This window comes from Centroberyx gerrardi, chromosome 7 (assembly GCF_048128805.1).
Source record: "Centroberyx gerrardi isolate f3 chromosome 7, fCenGer3.hap1.cur.20231027, whole genome shotgun sequence".
Classification (NCBI taxonomy): domain Eukaryota; kingdom Metazoa; phylum Chordata; class Actinopteri; order Beryciformes; family Berycidae; genus Centroberyx; species Centroberyx gerrardi.
In genome coordinates, this window is record NC_136003.1 from 25,203,340 (window position 1) to 25,223,853 (window position 20,514).

General features: G+C 47.2%; 1 protein-coding gene across 7 annotated transcripts in view; it reads left to right on the forward strand.

The window, feature by feature from the left end:
- The window catches only part of arhgap23a (Rho GTPase activating protein 23a), a 55,207-nt gene that overhangs the window by 15,398 nt on the left and 19,295 nt on the right, over nt 1-20,514 (forward strand). For 4 of the 7 annotated variants that reach the window (XM_071909283.2, XM_071909284.2, XM_071909286.2 and 1 more), the window contains exons 2-6: nt 12,416-12,619; nt 16,251-16,275; nt 16,944-17,036; nt 18,328-18,406; nt 19,198-19,252. In XM_071909283.2, coding sequence (XP_071765384.2) covers nt 12,416-12,619; nt 16,251-16,275; nt 16,944-17,036; nt 18,328-18,406; nt 19,198-19,252 — 456 coding nt within the window. Of the gene's footprint in view, nt 1-3,115; nt 3,177-10,094; nt 10,192-12,415; nt 12,620-16,250; nt 16,276-16,943; nt 17,037-18,327; nt 18,407-19,197; nt 19,253-20,016; nt 20,324-20,514 lie in introns of those variants that run through there. The other 3 variants (XM_078284457.1, XM_071909285.2, XM_071909290.2) reach the window with 3 other exon arrangements.

Genomic DNA, 20,514 nt, shown 5'->3' on the forward strand with positions numbered 1-20,514 from the left:
ACTCCACCTGCTGCCGTCTCCTGACTTCCCAAGACTGTTTCCACCTTAAAACCCACAACAGGTGTGACCTCACTGATCTGCTGCCAGGGTTTCCCACCCCGACTCTGATGTTAACCATTAGTGGGAGACATAAGACCGATAACTGGCTCTAGGTCAAGACCTCGTGCTCTATCTCATTCCACACACACATCCTATGGCAGTAAAAACTGTGCGATTGTACGCGGCTGTGAGTCTCCACCCTGTGCCCTGTCCCCTGTGTCCCAGTGCCCTCTGGGCTTTTTTTTCCCACCCATCTGCCGTTAGACTGCATGTTGCAGCTGCCCTCTAGTGGCCGGTGATTGGTAACTACACTCTGTAGGCGGCCAGAGCCTATAGGTTCTGTGGCATGGGGATTTACCAGAGATTAAAGTTAAAATTACCCTGCTTAAAAGAGCCGCGTCCCTTTTCACACATGCGCCTGCTTTTGTAGAATCCACTTCCCCAGATTACTGGTAATGTCTGTCTAGACAGAGAGATGCTATCTAATGAATCTGCCAGCTAAGGAGCAAAAGCATCACTCCGTCACTGTGTCTTTATATCATGCATCATTTTTGCGGCACAGTTTGTATCATTCATTTGGTCACTTGTATCAGCAGCCTGATGACTTTTGCATAGTGATTACAAAGCAGAAGGAGGTGCTGCTTCAACATTTGAAATCTCCCATCCCACACGCTGACTCAGGAGTGTGGCAGTATCATTTCAAGTGCTTCCTTCACCAGTAGGGGACAGAATACACACTCTTAGCTGACAGACTACACACTCTTAGCTGAGGCTGTGGGTCTGAATGTTTGACTCTGGTCCTCTTGAGTTCACAGGCCTGAACTGAGTCCCTCCTCTCTGTCCTGGTGTTGGTGTGGCTGTGTTTAGGTACGCCTGTGTAGCGTTTCACTGTCAGCATCAAACCCTGACCGTGACAACCCACAGCCTGTCCCTCAGTGACCCCGCTTCACCCTTTCCTGAACTGTCACAGTCTGTGTTTAGTGAAAACACTGCATCGTTGTGTCTGGTTTGTTTGAGACGGACTAACTACGCCTCCCTCAGCAGTCACCGGCTGTTTTTGCTGCTTTACTCCTCTCTTTCATGTGTATTTCCTGTCATCTCTCAGCGTCGAGCTACGGTTTATTTCTCCCTCCTCAGATCTCTGTGTTTTAGTGTGTGGGCGACGGAGAGAGGAGAAAGAGCCTTGTTTTGTCTTGCGGACCTGCAGCTGTGGAAAAAGGGGGAGGCCCTGTGCCTGCCTCTATGCGCTTGTGTTAATCTGTTGGCCCGCGGTCATGTTATGAGTATGAAGGGGATTAAAACATATCACCGAACTAATCTGTCCGTTACACCGACAACCACGCTCCGCTCTATCCTGCTTTACCCCCCCTCCTCCTCTTCTCCTCCTCCTCCTCCTCGCCCCTTTCACTTTCCCAGTGATGTTTGTTATCACAGGGCGGGGGACCGGGGCCGAGGGTGAGGGCGCGAGGCAGGAGGCAACGAGGCGTCTCTCCTCAGAGATTAGCGGCGCGTGTCGGCCTTTGATTCCCTGACTTCATGCGCTGTGTGCCTGGCAGGTTACCCCGACGATAAAAATCGCTAATATGAAGTCACGAGCCTGCGCTGTCTCCGGGGGATGTTTGCTTGGCAATTGTTACAAAGATAAGGGAGGGAGGGAGCGGGGGATGAATTGGGCAATGCTCTCGTGATGTACATTAGGCTCGCATCCAGTCTGCAGACGGAGGATGTTTACCTATCTGCCTGCACAGGCATGCTTCAGCTAAAGCAGTATACAGTGCGGGTCACAGGTGGGAGGGGTGCTATTGTCACAACCCTTCATGTGTGACTGTGTACTGTAACTCAACGCCTCGTTTCTCTTTTGTTACCTCTCTTTCCCCCCCTCTTCATGCTCGTCCTCCTCTTTTTGTAAATGCCTCCATGGTTCACGAGAGAGAAAGGGAGACGGAGGGAGGGAGGGAGCGAGGGAGCTGGACAGACAGAGATCTTTTGTTGCCAAATTAGGCTTCGCTCTGCCCTTGCCAAAACTAACTGTTGCTGTGAAAAATGTGATATGCAATCTCCCCTCAGTGCTGCCACTGTGAACCGGGGCACTTGTGTGATTTCGTTTATCTTACCCCCGCTCTGGCTCTGGACCAGAGACGCGTTATGATCCGACCGCTACGCTGTACGCATCTGTGATTTCCTCGCGCGGGTGCGGTCTTCCATCACATCTCTCCCTCCTGGAGAAGAATCGCACCTCCTCCTGCGTCCCTCGGCGATCCGTTCGTTCCCCCGCAGCAGGGCGGTCCCGCCTGGCGGTGCGTCGAAGCCGAAGCTCTGGCCTGAACCACAGACTGAACAGAACCCCCCACAGCCACAGCCTGCTGACTTTATGAGAACCCTAATTACATAGCCTAGTGTATTTATACTCATCTGTGACTCAACGGGACATGTGGTGTGTGTGTGTGTGTGTGTGTGCGCACGGAAGAAGGAGCATTCGTATTCACACGCAGATGTTGTGTGTGTGTGTGTGTGTGTGTGTATTAGTGAAAGCCTATTCTGACCCAATAAACTACTTCAGCCAGGCATATAGTGGAGGCTAAACCCACCTGAACCTGGTTTACTCACCTTTTATTTTGAGTTTACCTATTTTTTTAGGCCAAAATACATCTTTATGACTTAAGATCACAGTATACAACATATTAAGTAGTGTGAAAATGATGCAAGTTATATGATGATTGAGTCTTTTAAGGGAAAAAAAACCCCATAAAGTAATGCTTTTGTGAAAAATATAGTTGTTTTCTCTTTATATTGGCGGCTGGCTGCATTATGATGATCAGGTGGATAAATGGAGCTCATTTCCCTTTTATATTTATCACTTCATGACCGCAAAGTATTCCAGCCTGCAGTGTGTATTGTTGTAGATGAAGCGCAGCGTATCCAGAGGGTACAGTCTGTGTGCGGATGACGGGCCTCTCCGGTCGAGTCGGTACTTGCCCCGGTGTGTGGCAGGTGAAACCTGTCTAACCTCGTTGGTAACGGACGTGCGGCGCGCTGACACCGACGAGCGGAGCGGCGGCGGAGGAGCAGAGTCAGTCAGCAGCAACATGGTCACCTGCCTGCCGCTCTCACACACACCCTGGACGTCCGGCTGTTTGGTGAGAACTCTGCTGAGTGGGCGACCGGTGGGGCGGGGCGGGGCGGGGGGGGTGGGGGTTGCACGTCTCTGACTGATTTAGTGGCATGGTGTGTAGGTGTCACTGTACCGCTGTATGGGTGGATTCTGTGAATATGTGTGTGTGAGAGAAAGAGAGTATGTGTTTGGTGCAGAGGTCACGCTGACATCCAGCAGTTTTATCTTGAGCGAGGTGGACGCCTGTTGCTCTCCTGTGTTCTTTGTTTCCCTCCTATCTGCTGTCATTCCTCTTCTCTTCTCTCCAGTTTTTTCCATTTTGGTTTTCTCCCTATCATCCTCTCTCCTCTGTGTTTTTCCTCTCAAGTCCTAAGCAAAGGAGAGAAAGAGAGAGAGAGAGAGAAACAGCGGCGGAGACCGTGGCGAGGCAACTGTTTTCTTTTCTCTTTGTGTTGGAAATTGGCCTCTTTTTCTCTTTTTTTTTTTTTTTTTTTTTTTGCCCCCCCTCCCTCCTGCCTCCCCCTGAGCGGAGGGGAGGCGGCTTTTGTGGAGTTTAGCGCAGGGATCATAGCCTTGTCACTGTGTCTGTCTCTTTCACACACATGCAGCACACGTGCCACCGCCAGCCTTCCTCTACATACAGTTCAGAGGAGAGCTACAGTGGATTTAGCCTATCAGCAGCAGCCTGCAGGAGATATCTCCATTTGGACTATTAACTACTAGAGCCAGCCCCCCCCCCCAACCCCCGCCCCCTCGGCCACTACTGCGGGTCTCAGTGATGTCCAGTGTTTTTTTTTTTTTCCTGGATTAGACTGCTGAGTTCCAGCGTACCGTACAGCACGCCGTTTGTTTTCTGATGCTCTGTCGGACCGGTTCATTTGGAGGGACGGACTGGAATGTTGCTGGAGTAACTGATTATTTGGAAAAGGATTGATGCAACAAAAACACAAGGAAGGAAGAAAGAGAAAGCAAAAGAGCGAAGGAGAGAGACACAAGCGAGGGATGAATAGTTGATGCTTGCTGAGAGAGAGAGAGAGTCGGAGTTTGGAAAAGAGAAGTGAGAGGGAGAAAGAGAGAGGGAGACAGGGAGGGTTAGAGAGAGTGACAGAAGAAAGAGAGAGAAAGAGAGACAGAGAGAGAGAGAGAGAGAGAGGGGGAGTGTGAGGGAGGAGAGACAGAGGATCCAGCCCCCTGGGACAGTAGTGTGTGTTTTCGGGGGGTGGACAGAGTGGCTTTGTATGCAGAACATCACTGGACACCGGCGGGAGAGACGCTGTCAGTTGTTCTCTGTGTCTGTCTGTAGTGAAACCAGACCTACCTCTGTGCCACCGGCGGCTCCATGCGCCACACACACTCCTTCATCTGCTGCCCAGGAGTCTGCCTGCCTTCTGCTTCCTCTGGAATGAACCCCCTGTGAGAGTGTGAGTGTGTGTTCTCGTGCGTGTGTGAGTGTGTGTGTGTGTGTGTCAGCCCCCCCCCCCCCCCCCCTCCCCCCCGGAGAGCTAATTCCCTCTGCGCCCTCGGAGGTCAGGAGCGATAGACTGTGATGTGGAACTTGTGGGATTAAAATCACGGATGCTTTCTGGAGACTTGGTCGGCGGCAGCGATGGAGCGGAGCCAAGAGAGGGGAAGAGCGACTGTGCTGCGCCTGCGGACTCTGACCGACTGACCGGAGGATCCCAGAGGAGGAATAACGCGCTCCAGTAACAACCAGCCGTCATCTCCCGGCTTGATTGTGTCTTCTGCCCTGTATCTTCTTCTGTGTCAAGCTATTACCCACCGCCTGAGTTATCCGCCTGAGTGTGTGCGTGCCCCATGAGGGCGGTGAACGATGTGGATCTGAGCGAACCCCGCGCCCCGATGCCCGCTGCTATGCTCCCGTGCCCCGCTGCGGCCGGGTCCGACTGGTGCTTTCAGAACCCGGTGGGGGTGGACTGCAGCTCCCCCGAACCTCGCTGTATCTGGCTGGCGGTGCTGCGCAGCGCCGCCGGCCCCGCGACACCCACACCCCCGCCGCCCGCCATGCCCGTCGGCAGCGGGCACGGCCAGCGCTCCCACCAGCCCAGGGTAAGGAGAGGTCACACTTCACCCCCCTTTTGTCATGTCTGCCACTGTGGTAGCTGGACATGAGGGGTCCCAGTTACATGACCTTTAGCACCTTTAATGCCTTTGTGTTTCTTGGCTACGGTTCCATTCAGAATATTTCATCAGTTTTACATTTATGCTAACACTTTGTTGACACACTGGTAGTTGAATAATCCTGCGTTTTACATACCAAGATGAAGATGCGTTGTGTGCTCTTCCCAGTATTTGCACTTCTGTGGTTCTTTCTGTGGTTCGTTCTTTAAACAGCGGCCTCAGCGGAACATAGTCCTGCAGTCGTACGTGGGATGATTCAGCTACGCATGGCAAAAAAGCATGTATGTGACCAGAGCCATTGTTTCAAACCTTTCGACCATCGAGACGAAAGCGATTAAATCTTTCAAAGTTTCCAACCAGAAAGTTGTATCGCCTGCAGGCCAGTTCTGTTTTGCATTGTAACTGAGGTGGATACATGAGGCGTTTTTAGTCTGATTGGGCTTTTATTCTGAGTATTAAAGGAATGTGAGGCTCCATGTAAACCCAGACACTGTTGTTTATTTTATATCAGGCTCACATTTACTGGGAGTTTGGCAGCTTTTCTAAGTGATGGGAAATATGTGAGAGAAACTGATGCAGAGACGCCTGAATCAGCATGAGGCTTCTCAGTCCACTTAGCATCTCCGGATATCCTTGTATTCCGCGGTGTAGTGGTAAATAAAACGGTGGGTAAACTATGACTTGCAGTGAGTCATCATCATAAGGCAAACAGCCAGCAATACAAACAAAAATGTATTTTATTCCTTAAAAGACCCTTTCCTCATATAACTGGCATGAGTTTGATCCTACTTACGGTGATGTATACTATGAATTTCTGCAAAGAAAAGATAAACCTTATTAACCCTATTAACCTTACCCTAAAAAAGAGGGTAAACTCTATGCTGCCAATTAAAAAGATGAGGTTTTCTGTGTGCCAGTGCTTCGAGGAATGTGGGGCTGAAGCGGCAATCATTAACAAACTGCTACCGCTGTTTTCCTCTGTGGATATTTGTGGCATATTGACTCTTTCTTCCTCTGAGGGCTTTCTAATTAGTGGCTAAAGACAGATGAAGGGGGCTGTTAAGTGCCACTTTGAGAGAGAGGTGGGGTGGGGGTGGGGGGGGGGGGGGGTGGTGTTGAGATGTGGGAGTGCGTGGATTGTGCATCCCCCCACCCCCAAGCACCCAGAATTCAGGGCATTGCTCACCCATATGCTGTCATTTTAGTGTGTGTGTGTTTATGTGGCACGTTAATTCGTTTTTTTTTTCTCTCTTCCCCATCCCCCCCCCTCTCTCCTCCTCTCATTGACACAGTTAAGAAATGCCAGAATCAGGAATGTGAGCGTGGGGGAAGGAGTGAGACAGGCTGTACGCACACAGCTGGGGCAAACATACACTGTACACAGGGTTTTTTTGCAGTTAAGGGAGGTGTGTTTGTTACACAGAAAGAGAGAGAGAGAGAGAGAGAGACATTATTTGGAAGTGAGTCAGAATGGCAGTGGCAGTTAGGTGCCACCATCCATGACCGATGATGCCACTGTAAAGTTGCTCAATGTATTGCTGTATAAACACTCGCCCGTACATACCAATAATCTCTATGTCAGATAATCCATCTGTGATTTTGATCTTTGTCTGTCGGTTGATGTGGCTGCTGCTGTACAGTCCAGTCAGTGTTGAAGTCATGGATATGGTCACTTAAATGGTGAGTGTTTATTGTTCGAGCTTTGCGGGTTTCATTCATTTAACTGCAGTTGACCCCCCACATCTGGAAAAATGCCCCCACAGCTTAAAAAAGGAGGTACATACAATGACATCATCAGGCCTTTATTGCTCAGCCCACCTCAAAAAATCAGAACAAAACCAAAAAACAGGACAATTGTCCATAAATACTTAGACAAAAATCCAAATAAGAGCCACTCCTAAACTGCAACACCTACTGGAGTTGATCCTGGAATGGGGCGATAGAACCGGGGTCTCAGGGCCAAAGTTACCCCCCACATCTATAAAAAACAGTCCTACAGGAAACACTGGCTGTAGGCTAAGTTTCTGTTAGACGAGGAAGTACAGCATGTTTTGCTCCTTAGTGTACTCTTCAGCCCTGCACAAGCAGAAAACCCTGTTTAACTGACATTGCATCACCAACTGTTGGCCTGGTTCATCTGACGAAGGGGTCGAACTGGTTTTTGAGTACACATGCGTTCATATAGAAACAGATGTGCGCGCACATACACACTCACACACACACACACACACACACACACATGTGCGCACGGACAATATATGGTCTGGTTATGTAAATTGCAGAGGGGTGTTTTTGAACTTGTGCTAGGTATGCGGCTGTTTGTTCTGAGTGTGTGCTCTCTGTTCCTCGAGTATGAAAGGCAGGTTGTGTTTATAAGGTGTTTTGTTGATGAGTGTTGAAGCAAAGCAGCAGGGCATTCAGGATATTCAGACGCAGATCATGCCTGTCTTTCATCTGGGACAGGATGCATTTAGACGCGCAGAGGTGCTGGAGCGTGCCCGCGATGTGGCCGGTGAGTCAGACCCATCCAGGATTTACCACCCGGGTCAGATATGAGATGGTTTATATTTTCACTGTTCCTCTGCTGTCCCCTCTCGTCCTGCTCTCTCTGCCCGGGCTCGGGGCTGCCGGTGCAGACAGTGGCTCCCTGGATTAAAGGCTCGTCAGCATTTGTAACCTCTGTAAAGCTCCACTTTTCAAACAGGTTGCAGCTCTCAGCTGTTTGAAAGAGCATTGTTCTGCTCTGCTGGGGTTTAGCAGCAGCCAGGGTCCCGGCAGCCGCTGCATTCCTCCATACTGCTGTATACCTCAGTGAGGAGAGATCTGAACCGTCACGTACTGCAGATACACTGTTACTGATAGTGATGATTACTGCTGCATGACACTGTTAGTCATATCATCATGTCCTAGAAAAGCCTCTTATGTCCACAAAATCCAGTTTTCCAGATTTACAAAAAGATTGAATTCATCATTGACACCTATGCATTTTAAAACAAATATTTGATCTAATTCTACCTTTTGGCAGTGCAATTTCTCAGTCACTTGCAGAGACAAACAAAATCTGCTGTTGGAGATTTGACTTTCTGCATTGTAACCCTGTCAGCTTTGGTGAGGTGGCACCATTACATCATGCGCTCCCTTTTGGCCGACTTGTTTTTCTGCCTTTTCAGTCATGCATCTTAATGATACGCTCTCTAATTGAAATCAGGAAGACGAAATATCCACAGGGGAGAGCTTGCTACTGCGTGTGTGCGTTATAAAAGCACATGTGGTGCCACACACCACATCGCCCGCTAAACACCCACTGGAAGCAGGAAGCTGTCGTGCCGTCTTACATGCTATTCTGCATATTCAAAGGCAGCCGTTCCTCCCCGTGTGGCATTTTAATGAGCTTTTAATGAAATCATCGGCGGTGTCCCTCAGGGCTCCGTATTGTCTGAAAGATAATAAGAGGTGAATCATGATTATTATCGCCTTCATACGAGAATGTGTCCAGATTTCAGGCTGATGGAGTGTCAAAGGACTTATAATAGAAATTCAATTAGGAGAAATAGGAAATACCAAATGTCTTCCTTTGTCTGTACAGCAAGAGAGAGGTTTCCCTTGTCTGTGTCTTAAGAGAGCTGGTGAGCCTCCATAGGAAGTCGAGTTTAGACCGTAACCCACAGAAAGAATTTTCCAAGTGCCTTGTTGGTTAAACTGAGTGTCCAACCGACCGGGGAGGCGAGTGTATGTCAGCAAAATCTGAATCTGTTTCCCCTCTAGGGTGAAAACTAAAAACGGTGACAGACAGAGGGAGAGATCAGAAATGAGTAAATGGGGAAATCTGGAGGGACAGGTATGAGAGAGACGTCGGTCGGGGGTTCGAGGTTCGATTGACTGACTCGACAGAGCGGCCCGGGCAGAAAAACGCGCATCCCACTCGCTCCAGACCGGCCGAGTGGGAAACGGCGCTGGCTCACAAACCCAGTCAGACCCTGTGTGTTTTGGGTAATCACAGGGTTTGGTATTCCCAGCGCCGGGAGGGGCCATGCGGTCGAAACCGGCGTGCTGGAGCCTGTCCCTCGCTGGGGCCCGACACTCCTCCCCCTCCTCCTCTCCTCCTCCTCTCATTCACTCACTCGCTCTCTCTCTCTCTATCGCTCTCCTCTCTATACCCCCCTCCCTCCTCTGCCAGTTACAGTGTGTGTCTCAACATGCCCAAGCCAAACCGCTCCCTCGGAGGAATTCACTCCGTCTCTTCCTCCTTTCACCCTCTTTCATTTCCCCTCTTTCCTTTTCCTCTCTGCCTTTCTTTTTCTTTATCGTTTTTAATTTGACACCCCGAACGCTCCTCCTTCCCCACGCACTTCTTTTTTACTGCCCTCATCCCACATTACAGGCCTCTCCGCCTGCCTCTTTGAGAAAGTAGTAAAGGGGTTATTTTATTGTTTAGACTGCTGGGCTGCATCATCAGGATTAGAGCTTCACAGGGATTTATGTATCCCAGTCTGCAAAAAAATACACTTCATTCAGATATGCTTAGTGATATCTTTCAAAATATACAGAAAATAAATAGCAAAAACATGTATTTATGCATGTAGATGACATTCAATCAAAATATATTTTGGACACTGGAAATACGGTTTCTCCTATGCGTTGTCAGCATCTCTGCACATATAGCCAAACTCAAAATATATTTAAAAAGTATGTAATCTACATGTACAAATACATTTTTTTGGTCCATTTTGAAAGATATCGCTAAACAAATTCTGTATGCTGTGTGAAATTTATTTTTTTTTTCCTGGACGGCGCGGGAGGGAGAAGTGTCAGAAAATGCGTGGTAAAAGTGCCGCGCAGCCGGATTTCCATTGCGAGAATCCATGTGGTGATGGAGGAAGACGAGGTGGAAGGGAGGAGAGGTGAGCGAAGGAGAATGGAAGGAAAGAGGGAGGGAGTGAGGGAGCTGCAGAGTGAGAGCTCGGCCTCTGTGGTGTTATTTATAGGAGATGTGAGTGTCTGGTTCTCCCGCCCCGCAACGCCACCGCGCTTCCTGCCTCCAGCCTGCCACTTCCTGTTTTTGTGTGGCCGCGTTATGGTCCTGCCAGGTCAAGTGTGTGTGTGTGTGTGTGTATATGTGTGTGTGTGTGCAGGGGGGAGACAAGCATGTGGGTCTGCTATATCTCAGTGTGTGTTTGTATGTGAGAGGGGGGTGGGGCAGGAAGTGAGACATAGGGTGTGCATTTGGGGGTCACTGCTGCAGGTCAGACATGTTCACCTTTGGCCCACTAGCATTAAATGCACACACACATACAGGCACACACACACACACACACACACACACACGCAGCCTAGTTCACAGCATTTGAAGAAATACACAGAGTTTTTGGGAGATTGGTCAACTTACACGTTCAGTGATGAGAACATAGACACCAAAATCATCCATGTGTCCCCGGTAGATCATTGGCTCCGGTTCTCCATGCTAACACTTTAGCATACACTATATTGAGTGATAGTAGGTAACTGGCATTATTATTGAGTATGAAGACTGACCTTTTAGTAATAAAAAAGTTCTGGTTTTTATTATATGGCCTGTAGATCCCTGGTAGTTCAAAACAGTACGTTATTTTTAGATAATACTGTGTGAATTTGACCAATTTCCCACACAAAACTGTCAGACTTAGCCGCATATCATTTAAGATGATTTACCGTTTAGCTTTAAAGCTGCGACAAGTTCTAATTTTCTCACTTTTGAGATAATGCTTCTATCACTCAACATAGTGTATGCTAAAGTGTTAAAGTTATCTACCAGAGACACATGGATGATTTTGACCAACGGGCCAATCTCCCAAAAACATGATGTATTCCTTTAAGTCAGGAAGATAGGGTTAAGTCATAGCAGTTCCACAGAGAAACCTTCATGTGAACAGTGCATTTGCTGTGTAACTGTGCCACAGCAGACTTCCCCTCCTCCTCCTCCTCCTCCTCCTCCTCCTCCTCCTCCTCCTCCTCCTCCTCCTCCTCCTCCTCCTTGCTCCTCTTTCCCGCCTGTTTGGTCAGGTGGTTGTGTTTGACTGACAGATGTGGGTCGTTGGGGCAGCATGAGGGTGATAGTTCTCACGTGTGTCTGTCAGGTGAGCTAAGCGGGGCGTATTTACCCGGCTTCAGGAATGAGATATTTAAGAGAGGCGGGTGGAATTCTTGCCTTCAGTCTTCACTCTCTCTCGAGTTCAGATCCCCTCCTGGCCCTTTCTCTGTGATAAGACCGAGGTCAGCGCGGTCACAGCTGAGTTAAGTTGTGTGTCCTCCGCCTCTCCCAGATGCCCCTTTGCCCCGTCTAGACGCGGGCCCTTCCTGATAACGGACCCCCCCAAGCATGTTTATGGACTATTGTTCTGGTGCAGGGTGCCATGCGGGGCTCGCCTGGGTCTGCTGGCTGCGTTCAGGACACAAATAAGACGTTCATGGGGAAGTTGTTAATGTAATACCCAGCAGTCCGGAGGTTGATGTCTTTCTGTCTGGAGTCCGAGTATAGAATGGCGTTTTGCAAACTCCAGGGAATCGTAAAGTGTTGCATCTGGAAAACTGAAATATTTGTTCGCTGCCATTGTTGTTAACCATGGGAATATGCAGCAGATTCTCATTATTAGAACTGGTGATTAGCTGATTAGCCGATATTAGATGATTCATTTCTGTATATACGTTTCCTCCATGGAAATTTTATGAGGTGATAGCTAACAATTTGGATCTGCACGCTCTGCACATACTTCTGTACATAGGTTTTCTTCACATCTTCAGGGTATATTTGCCCGCCTGTACACATTTCTGTATTTGTGTTCTCCCATAATAGGAATGGCTATCAATGCACACTTGCACGTCCACTTCAACCCACAAATCTGTCTATAAGGACGCTGTATCTTTATTTATTTATTCTCTGTATTATTTTCACTTTGTTCAGTTAGTGAATTACTTGTACTATCCTCAGTCCTCTCTCATTTGTCTTATTCTTTGCTATTTTCTGTTCTCTGCTGCTGCGATGACCCATTTTGCCCCTGGGGATCATTCAATTTTCATCTAATCGAATCTAGAAATGGTACAAATTGACCCAAATCTCATCTGTGTTGCTCTCTGTCTCTGTGTCCACAGGGTAAGGGGCGGAGGGATGGTCTCTCCTCAGCCGGTGACAACCCTCGGCCGGCGATGGCGGCCGGGCCGGGAAGGGAGGGGGGCGGCGTGGGCTGGCAGGGCCCCCGGACGCTGGTCCTCCACAAGAACTCCCAAGGTTTCGGCTTCACGCTGCGCCACTTCATCGTCTACCCTCCAGAGTCCGCCCTGCACACCAACCTCAAGGTGAGACCAGCAAGCCCCAAGCCGGTCGGATACACAGGGAGTCCACAGGTCCTTGACAAGTCTGAAAGTGTCTTAACTTGAGTTAGCTATATTCAAGGCCTTTAAAGGTGTTAAATACAGTTGAATGTTGCCTTTAGGTCTTATATACAGTTTCAGAGGTCTTAAAAATTGTGTGTTTTCTCAGAGTGCTGCTTCTTTGGTGCCATATGAAAGATTTCATTCCAAAGCACAATATATCCATTTTGCTACCTGAAATTTTATCAATCAATATTTTCAAAGACAGACAGTTCTATTGAAAAACAGAACTATTTCAAACACAGGAAGGGTCTTATAATGAGGCACAGCTTTAATAATAACCCGTAAACATGCTGTACATTTATTTCATGCATGTAGCATTTTGTAAGTAGGTGTCAGTTTTCCACGCTGAACCATATTTTGATAGGTCTACTTTTTTTCTCACCTTTCATGTTTAATGTTGTGGAAAAAATGCTTTTAATTTTATTCTAGCTGGCATTAAAAAGGGTTTTAAAAAGCCGTAAGTTGAACTTGCTGAAACCTGTAGACAGCATAGCAGCAGAGCTCTGTAGGACGGAGCCAATCAGAGCTCAGAGACAAAGCCAATCATATTGTAGCCGAGGGTCAGTGAGGCTGAGCTGGGCAAAAACACATACAGTAGAAAGGGAGAAAACAAGCCCAGCTGATTAAAGACAAAGGACTGAGCAAACCAAGCCTATTAAAGGGGTTATTAAAGGAGGGGATTTGTGCAAGTCAATAAGATTAGGAGAGGATATAAAGACATGGACTCCTCATTGGTGCGAGCAGCAGAATGACACGTTGTGAAGAATACAATGAGAAGTAGTTCAGGTGATGCACAACCTCTCCATACCTGCCAGACAGACTGGTTTGAAGGGAAGGGAAAAAGAGGAGTGGAGAGCTGGGCTACCTGTACATTATCGTCTATGGAGAGACAATCCAACTAGTAGGTCTTTTATCCTTCTAATTACCCACGAAAAACCTTCGTTACTCCTTCCCATTGTTTTTCAGCATCATATCACAAGCCTCATTTGTAGCCTCAGTGAATTCAAGATTGTTCTGGAGTCTTGGAATAAGCCTCCATGTCAGTGAGCGATTATTTAGCTCTTTTAGGTGTGGGGGCAAACGGCTACAGATGTGAAATTGAGGGCTGTGGGGCGTTGGGGTGGGGTCAGCCAGCTGAAACAAGGCCCCTATTATTGTTACACCACCCCACCATCCTCTCCCCAACCCAGCAGCAGCTGCACATAGGAACACAGACTCAATGAGATCTGTTGTCTTAGCCTGGTACCACTCGCTGGGGGCCCGGCTGTACCAGGACATCCCAGGACAATGGGCCCACTGCTGGCCTTTGGCCCCGGTTCTGTCCTCGTCTCCTCTGCCTGGGGGTCACATGGTGCGGTGGGACAATCAGAGCCACAGAGCTGCCCTCCTGATCCGAAGAGGCTTCGTGAAAATCTCCCAAATTACCCACATAGTGTCCCATTATCAGAGGCCTGTGGGGTGCATGACTCAAATGGACACTAATTTCATGGTGTCTGCAGGTCCTGAAAGTCTTAAAATGTCTTAAATTATATTATCTAAACCAAAGATAATGGAGAAGGAAGGAAGGTAGTGCATATGCTATTCCAGCCAATAGAAACCCTTGTCAGCTAAAGCATAGAGGCAGGGGATTCATTTTGCACGTGTACAACTGTCTAAAATTACAATATTACAATGCTACAGATGTGTGAAACAGGAGCACCTGCTAAACAAAGTTGTTTTTTACTAATTTAAAGACACGTCTGGATCTCACGCCGCTATCTGTAGCTTATCAAGAGCCTAAATCAAGGTTCAAGGTTCTTTATTGTCATAAGCATAACAAAACAGCGAGAAGCAGGTAATGTTAGCTATGAAATTCTTGAGCCTAGAGCTAGCCACAGCAAAACAAAGTAAACAAATGCAGTACACTAGTGCAAAAAAAAAAAAGTGACCATCAATAAGAAGTAAGCCTCTGGCAGAAAAAAAGATATCAGTCTGGATGTGAGACTCTCTCATTGACTGCTAGCCAAAAAAAGAAGCAGTCTAGTCTGCCTGAAGGTACCTTCAGTGAAGATGGAAGTAGTCAGAAGTGAGAGCCTGTATACTGTCTGTCAAAACTAAAGGCTGTGAACACAGTGAAATATAGCATTTTAACTCTTAAATTCAGTGTCAGAGGTCTTTAAAATGTTGCGGTTTCTTGGCGCACAATTGTTCTACAATTGTTTTCATTTTCACATTTCTTAAGTGGAAAAATGTGTCATATTTCATTATAACTGGATAAAAGTCTTAAATTTAACTTGATTAAACTTTACAGACACCCTGTATTTGCTTGGAGATTTGAAACATGTATTTCCATGGCCTCAATTTCAATGGTCTTTTTTTTATTATCAGTATGAGTCACAGTATCTGTATAACATGCAGATGGCGAGGTTTGTAAGTGTAAATACTCCTCACTCGCTGCTTTAAACTGTGCAGGTTTACACTGCGGCCCACGCTGTACAGTATGTGACCCAGATAGCCTTTCCCCACCTCCCCATGTCACCGCCGCTGTCTCCCCTCTGGACCCGGATGTGGCCGGAGCGTCCCGAGCTCCTCGCTCTATTCTGGGGTCGGCAGCTCTCCTTTCTCTGCCTCTAAACCCCCCGCCATTGTCCGCAGAGCCAGGAATGAGCCCACTCAGCGCAGCCTAAAGCCAGGCAGCAGTCAGCCCACCATGCCACTAACCCCAAACTGTCCACTCAGCTTAGTACGCGCGTGTGTGTGTGTGTGTGTGTGTGTGTGGAGGTGATCAGACAGAGTATAACTATCAAATCACCCTCGCAGGACACTCTCACCGCTTCCCTTGTCCTCCTGCTGCAGGCGACTCCGTGCGTTTGCGTTTCAGTCCGTGACGTATGACATCATCATTAGCTGCAGACTGTCTAACCTGAAAGTCAGTCTCTGTGTTGATCTGTACTCCGACATTAAAAACTCATAAAAAGGAACAGGTTTGTCTCAGAGGTTTGGCTCCGGATGCCAGTGAAGTCACCGGCCTTCGAGGAAGCTTGTAAAAAAAATAATCACTGCAGGGTTAAAATGACATAAATAGTTTGAACCCCCACAGAGGAATTGAGGGAGATCTAGATATCGAGTCTTCCCCAGCTTATAGTCACCGCCCCCAGCCACCTCAGATCCACCACTCACACACTGGACTAGTGACCTGGGAAATACGCAGGTTGGCCGTTATTGTGAAAGGGCCATGTCGACCCAGCAAAAAGACCCAGGTCAAGATCAGGGTTGAGACCTGGATCAAACAAAAGTTCAGTGTTTAAACCGTGTTGCTGTGCGTCTGGAGCATCATGTCATCCGTCACGCTGAACACAGAGCGTAAACACATCCGCTGCTGATGATGTTATAAGGTGCCAGCCCATAGGTCTTTCCCATGTACGAGGAATCAGTCTAAACTGCCTCCTACATGGAATAAACCTGTATCAGTGTACTGTAATATTCCCAGGTTGTGTGTGTGAAAGGAGTGATGGACCGTCTTCAGCCTGAATGTGATTAATAACTCTCTCTGTCTCTGTTTGTGTCTTTGCAGGATGAGGAGAACGGGAATGGAAAGGGTAAGTGTTCCCTCTGCCCCCCTTCTCTCTTCAGTCAACAAATTAAATGTGTAGTGTAGAACGGGTTAAGAGTGATGTAATGGACCGGGACCTCCTCTAGTCCCTCCTGTCTCCTCTACTCTGCAGCCACACTGCGCCCCCTGCAGGACACTATGCAGCACTACATCTAAAGTGCCACTATGTCGAGTCAAACTTCATTTATATAGCACTTTTAATAAACAGGAAACATTGTGCTTTACAAAAAAATAAAATAAAAAAATGCATACAAAAGTAGTGCAAACTCACCATAAAAATATATATCACAATAAGAAAGTATACATATACACATCTACATATATGTGTACATATACACATATCACACTGAGAAACCTCCCACCAGAACGCTCACATGCACGAACACACACGCAAGCACACACACCAACGCAATCATACACACAGGGATAAAACCTAGTCAATGGCTTTTAATAAAAATTAAAAAAAAAGCCTTAAATGTACCTTAAACACTGTTCTTGTCCCCGGAGCAACTTAAATTTTAATTTCTAAAATGATGGTGTAAGAGACAGAAAACTATACAGAGTTTTGTCTACAATGTTGTTCTTTTACAGTTTGTCATGTTGTCTCCCTGAGTGATCTTTGGGTTTCGTTTTTTTTTGTCTTTTGTCACTCAGGGTATCAGAGAAGTCGACTGGAGCCGATGGACACTATATTTGTGAAGAATGTGAGAGAAAGAGGTCCGGCCCACCAGGCGGGACTGTGCACAGGTAAAGGGAGCGTATGGTGGAGAAAAGTGCACATGCTGATTTGCAATGGAAATCTGTGGGGAAGAGCACTAGTCATGTGACCCTGCAGATGTGAACGGATGCACAGTGATATCAGAGATGTAGAGAGGGGGGATTAGCCAAGGGTAACGAATCGGCTTTTCCATCTCGGTCATTCTCTCTCATTAATGCGAATATTAGATTCTGCAAAGACTCTCTCCTTCCCTCATTGGAGACGGGGATTTAGTTGTTTTAACGCTTCTGTTGGCGATACCAAAACAGATGGCGCTATAATACCAGTATGACAAATCAAATTCTCAAGTGCACATGAATGTGACAGAGCTACTTAAGTTTTCCTGTTGTGTCTTGCTGCCTTAGCAAGGCAGCATTCCACTCCCAGCGGCCCGGCCAAACCAAACCAGTACTTCGTGCAAAGCAGCGACACAGTTAAACACAAGCCGTCACATCCAGAATATCACATGCCAGCACGCACACACACAGACACACACACACACACACATGCTGTACACGCATTACATATGTTTCATCTTGCGTCTGGCTTCATCCATGAAGTCCTTATGAATACATACAAACTTTGAACACATAGTCAAATAACTCCTTTGCCTGGGGTGTCGCTTCACTAAACCCTAAGGTACGGCAAAGTCCCTGCATATAATATCATTTGCCAGCAAAACTTTGAAACCTTTGACTTTGACTAATATTCTGGGGACAAATAACTGATGATATTATTATTTGGTCAGTGTGATAAATGATCAGTTTAGGGAGATCACTTTAGATATGGCCTCCCAATCAGTTTCTAGAGATTCTCCTTGATCTTTGCTCTCCATTATAATGATAAAAACTGGAAAGGTCGTATTTGGACTCACTTAGGCTGAGGTACGGCGAGTGCCACACCTTACCATACCCAACTGACGCCCAATCCAGATATTAAGCTTGATATTTTGACAATAGGCTTTGTTGACATTTAGACACACCTTGGGCATCAGAGCAAGAATAAAGAACATATTAAAGCAGGAATCTGTAGTAAATGTGTGATAGCCATTATGTCCATCCGCCCCCATACTTGTTAACCTAACCCATTCTCTCTCAATATGAAATGTGTGTCTGCTGACGTCTTTGCTGGAGGTCTGTGTGTCTGCTGGGGGGAGATGGAAGTCATGGGGTCAACATGGGGGATGGCATCAATTAAGCTTGTGTGTATGTTGTCCAGCGCGCCGCTTGACACACTACATGCAGTTTTGCGTGTGCGTGATAACATGTGTGTGTGTTGCAGGGGATCGTCTGGTGAAAGTGAACGGAGAGAGTGTTCTAGGAAAGACGTACTCGCAGGTGATCGCCCTCATCCAGAACAGGTAAGACCTACAGCGTGTCAGCGCTTGGTGCCTTCGGTGTGTTTATGTACTGACCGCGTGTTTGCTTTTTCTTTGCATGCTCATCACATGTACGACACACGTAGTATCTTATGTATGTTTTTACGTGTTTCTTAAAGGAAGAGCCTGAAGCGGTGTACTCTTCCCACACACGTGCTACAGCGTTACGTATCTGGTCCCAAAGCCGAATACTGTGATGCTCAAATGATAGAACTGGTTGCTTGTAAAAAAATAAATGGTACCCACACACTGGATTGATAAGTGCTTTAACACTAAAAAAAGGCCAAGCCCCCTTCGATTGAGAGCTGTTTTGAATCTTAGAATTGAAATATCTCAACATTCAAACTCCATGACATCCATGACCTTTTCTAAAATCATACAAGGAAATAGTAGTCTTAATTATATTTACACCCTTCAGTTGAAAGCTTGTTGGCCCTGTCTTAGACCCCCAAATCCCACAGGGAGGTCAGAGGTCAGGATCAGCTACAGCGCCGCTGGAGCTAGAGATTCAATGTGTTGTTCAAGGACACTCCAGCAGGGCAGATACTTTTAGTGGAGGTCAAACTGTCGCTAAATAAACCACTAAGAGAGGATTAATACAGCGTCTGTTTCAGTGTGTTGCCTTTTATATCCAGCATCTGCTCAGGATTTTGGATGTGTGTACACTACTTCCTGGTGGATCTGTACCTCCTTATAACCTCTCTGTCTTTCCCTCCCTCTCCTTTATCTCTGCTCTTTCTCTCCTTCCTCCTTGCCCCCCCGATATCCTGCAGTGAGAGTGTGTTGGAGCTCTCCATTATGCCAAAAGATGAAGATGTGCTGCAGCTGGTAAGTGTGAGCATTTTATATACACCTTAACACAAAAACACCAAACTAACACACACAGCTTACACATACACGCTTAGATACAAGCCATGTGCAAGCACAGATGCTTTTTATTTTATATTAAATTGAAATGGTATATTGTAGCATAACGCAAGAAACCGTATATATTCCACTGCGCTTGTTTGCAGAGTTCAACCAGGATTGTCCCTGTCATTCTCCAAGAATGTGGAGATTTTGAGAGAATGACTGTGGAGTGACTCAGAGGCTCTGTGCTCTGTGTTTAGATTACAACACGCATTCATTCTAAGCCACTATCCTGCCTGTCAGAGCTTAAATTGAAAAGCAGCTTCGCGCTCGCTCACACACCCATGCACGACACATTTTCTTCAGTCCAATTGCTCCACACTCTCTCACATGATCAGACATGCATAGCTCATCCCTCGCCTCTCCCATGAACTGGGAGTAAACACGTCGACATTCAGTCTCTTCATACAAACTGAGTTAGAGCAGATCACCAGATTCGAGTGATCTCTCTCTCACACATCCAGACACATCGCTATCCCTACCAAGGGAACCCAAACTGGGTTCTCCATTCAAATATACTGCCATCCCTTCACACTGTACCCACTCCTCTGTCCTCACACTCCTCCCCTCGCTGCTACGCCTGTATCTGCTGCATTCCTAGCATGACATCACCAGTGCTACGCCTCCTTCCACCCTCCCACAGGGTGGAGTGAGGGAGAGAGAGAGAGAGAGAGAGAGGGAGGAGAGAGGAAGTTTGGAAGGATTGGAGAAAGGAGAAAACAAGAGGATCAACAGATAGCAAGCGTAGGAGAAAGGCAAGAGAAAAAAAGCAGGAGATCGAGTGTACTTGAAAGAGGGAGAGAGGAACCTAAAGAGAGTGCCGGGTCCCAGCAACAGGAGTGTGTCAGTGTTGGGGGGGTAAACAGTGTTTTGAGGATACGTCTCCTGTCTTGCCCTCTGCTCTTCCTCTCTGTCTGTTTGTGGTGACTACAAGCTTATTACTGTCTGAGGAAGGGCTCCTGATTCTGTCGGACGGCCTAGATCAATTAGGTAAAGCTTCTCAAATTGTCTTTGTGATTTGCCCTTTATGTAGCTATGGGAGTGGTGGAAGGATTGTTAGCAAGTTACTTTTTGTTGTTTTGGAGTTAGGAATTTGAGTTGGAGTTTGTGAGTGGTGCTTAAGATGTTCATTGTGTCTAGTGCATATAGACAGATAAAACGATCAGTTAATTACATGCTTG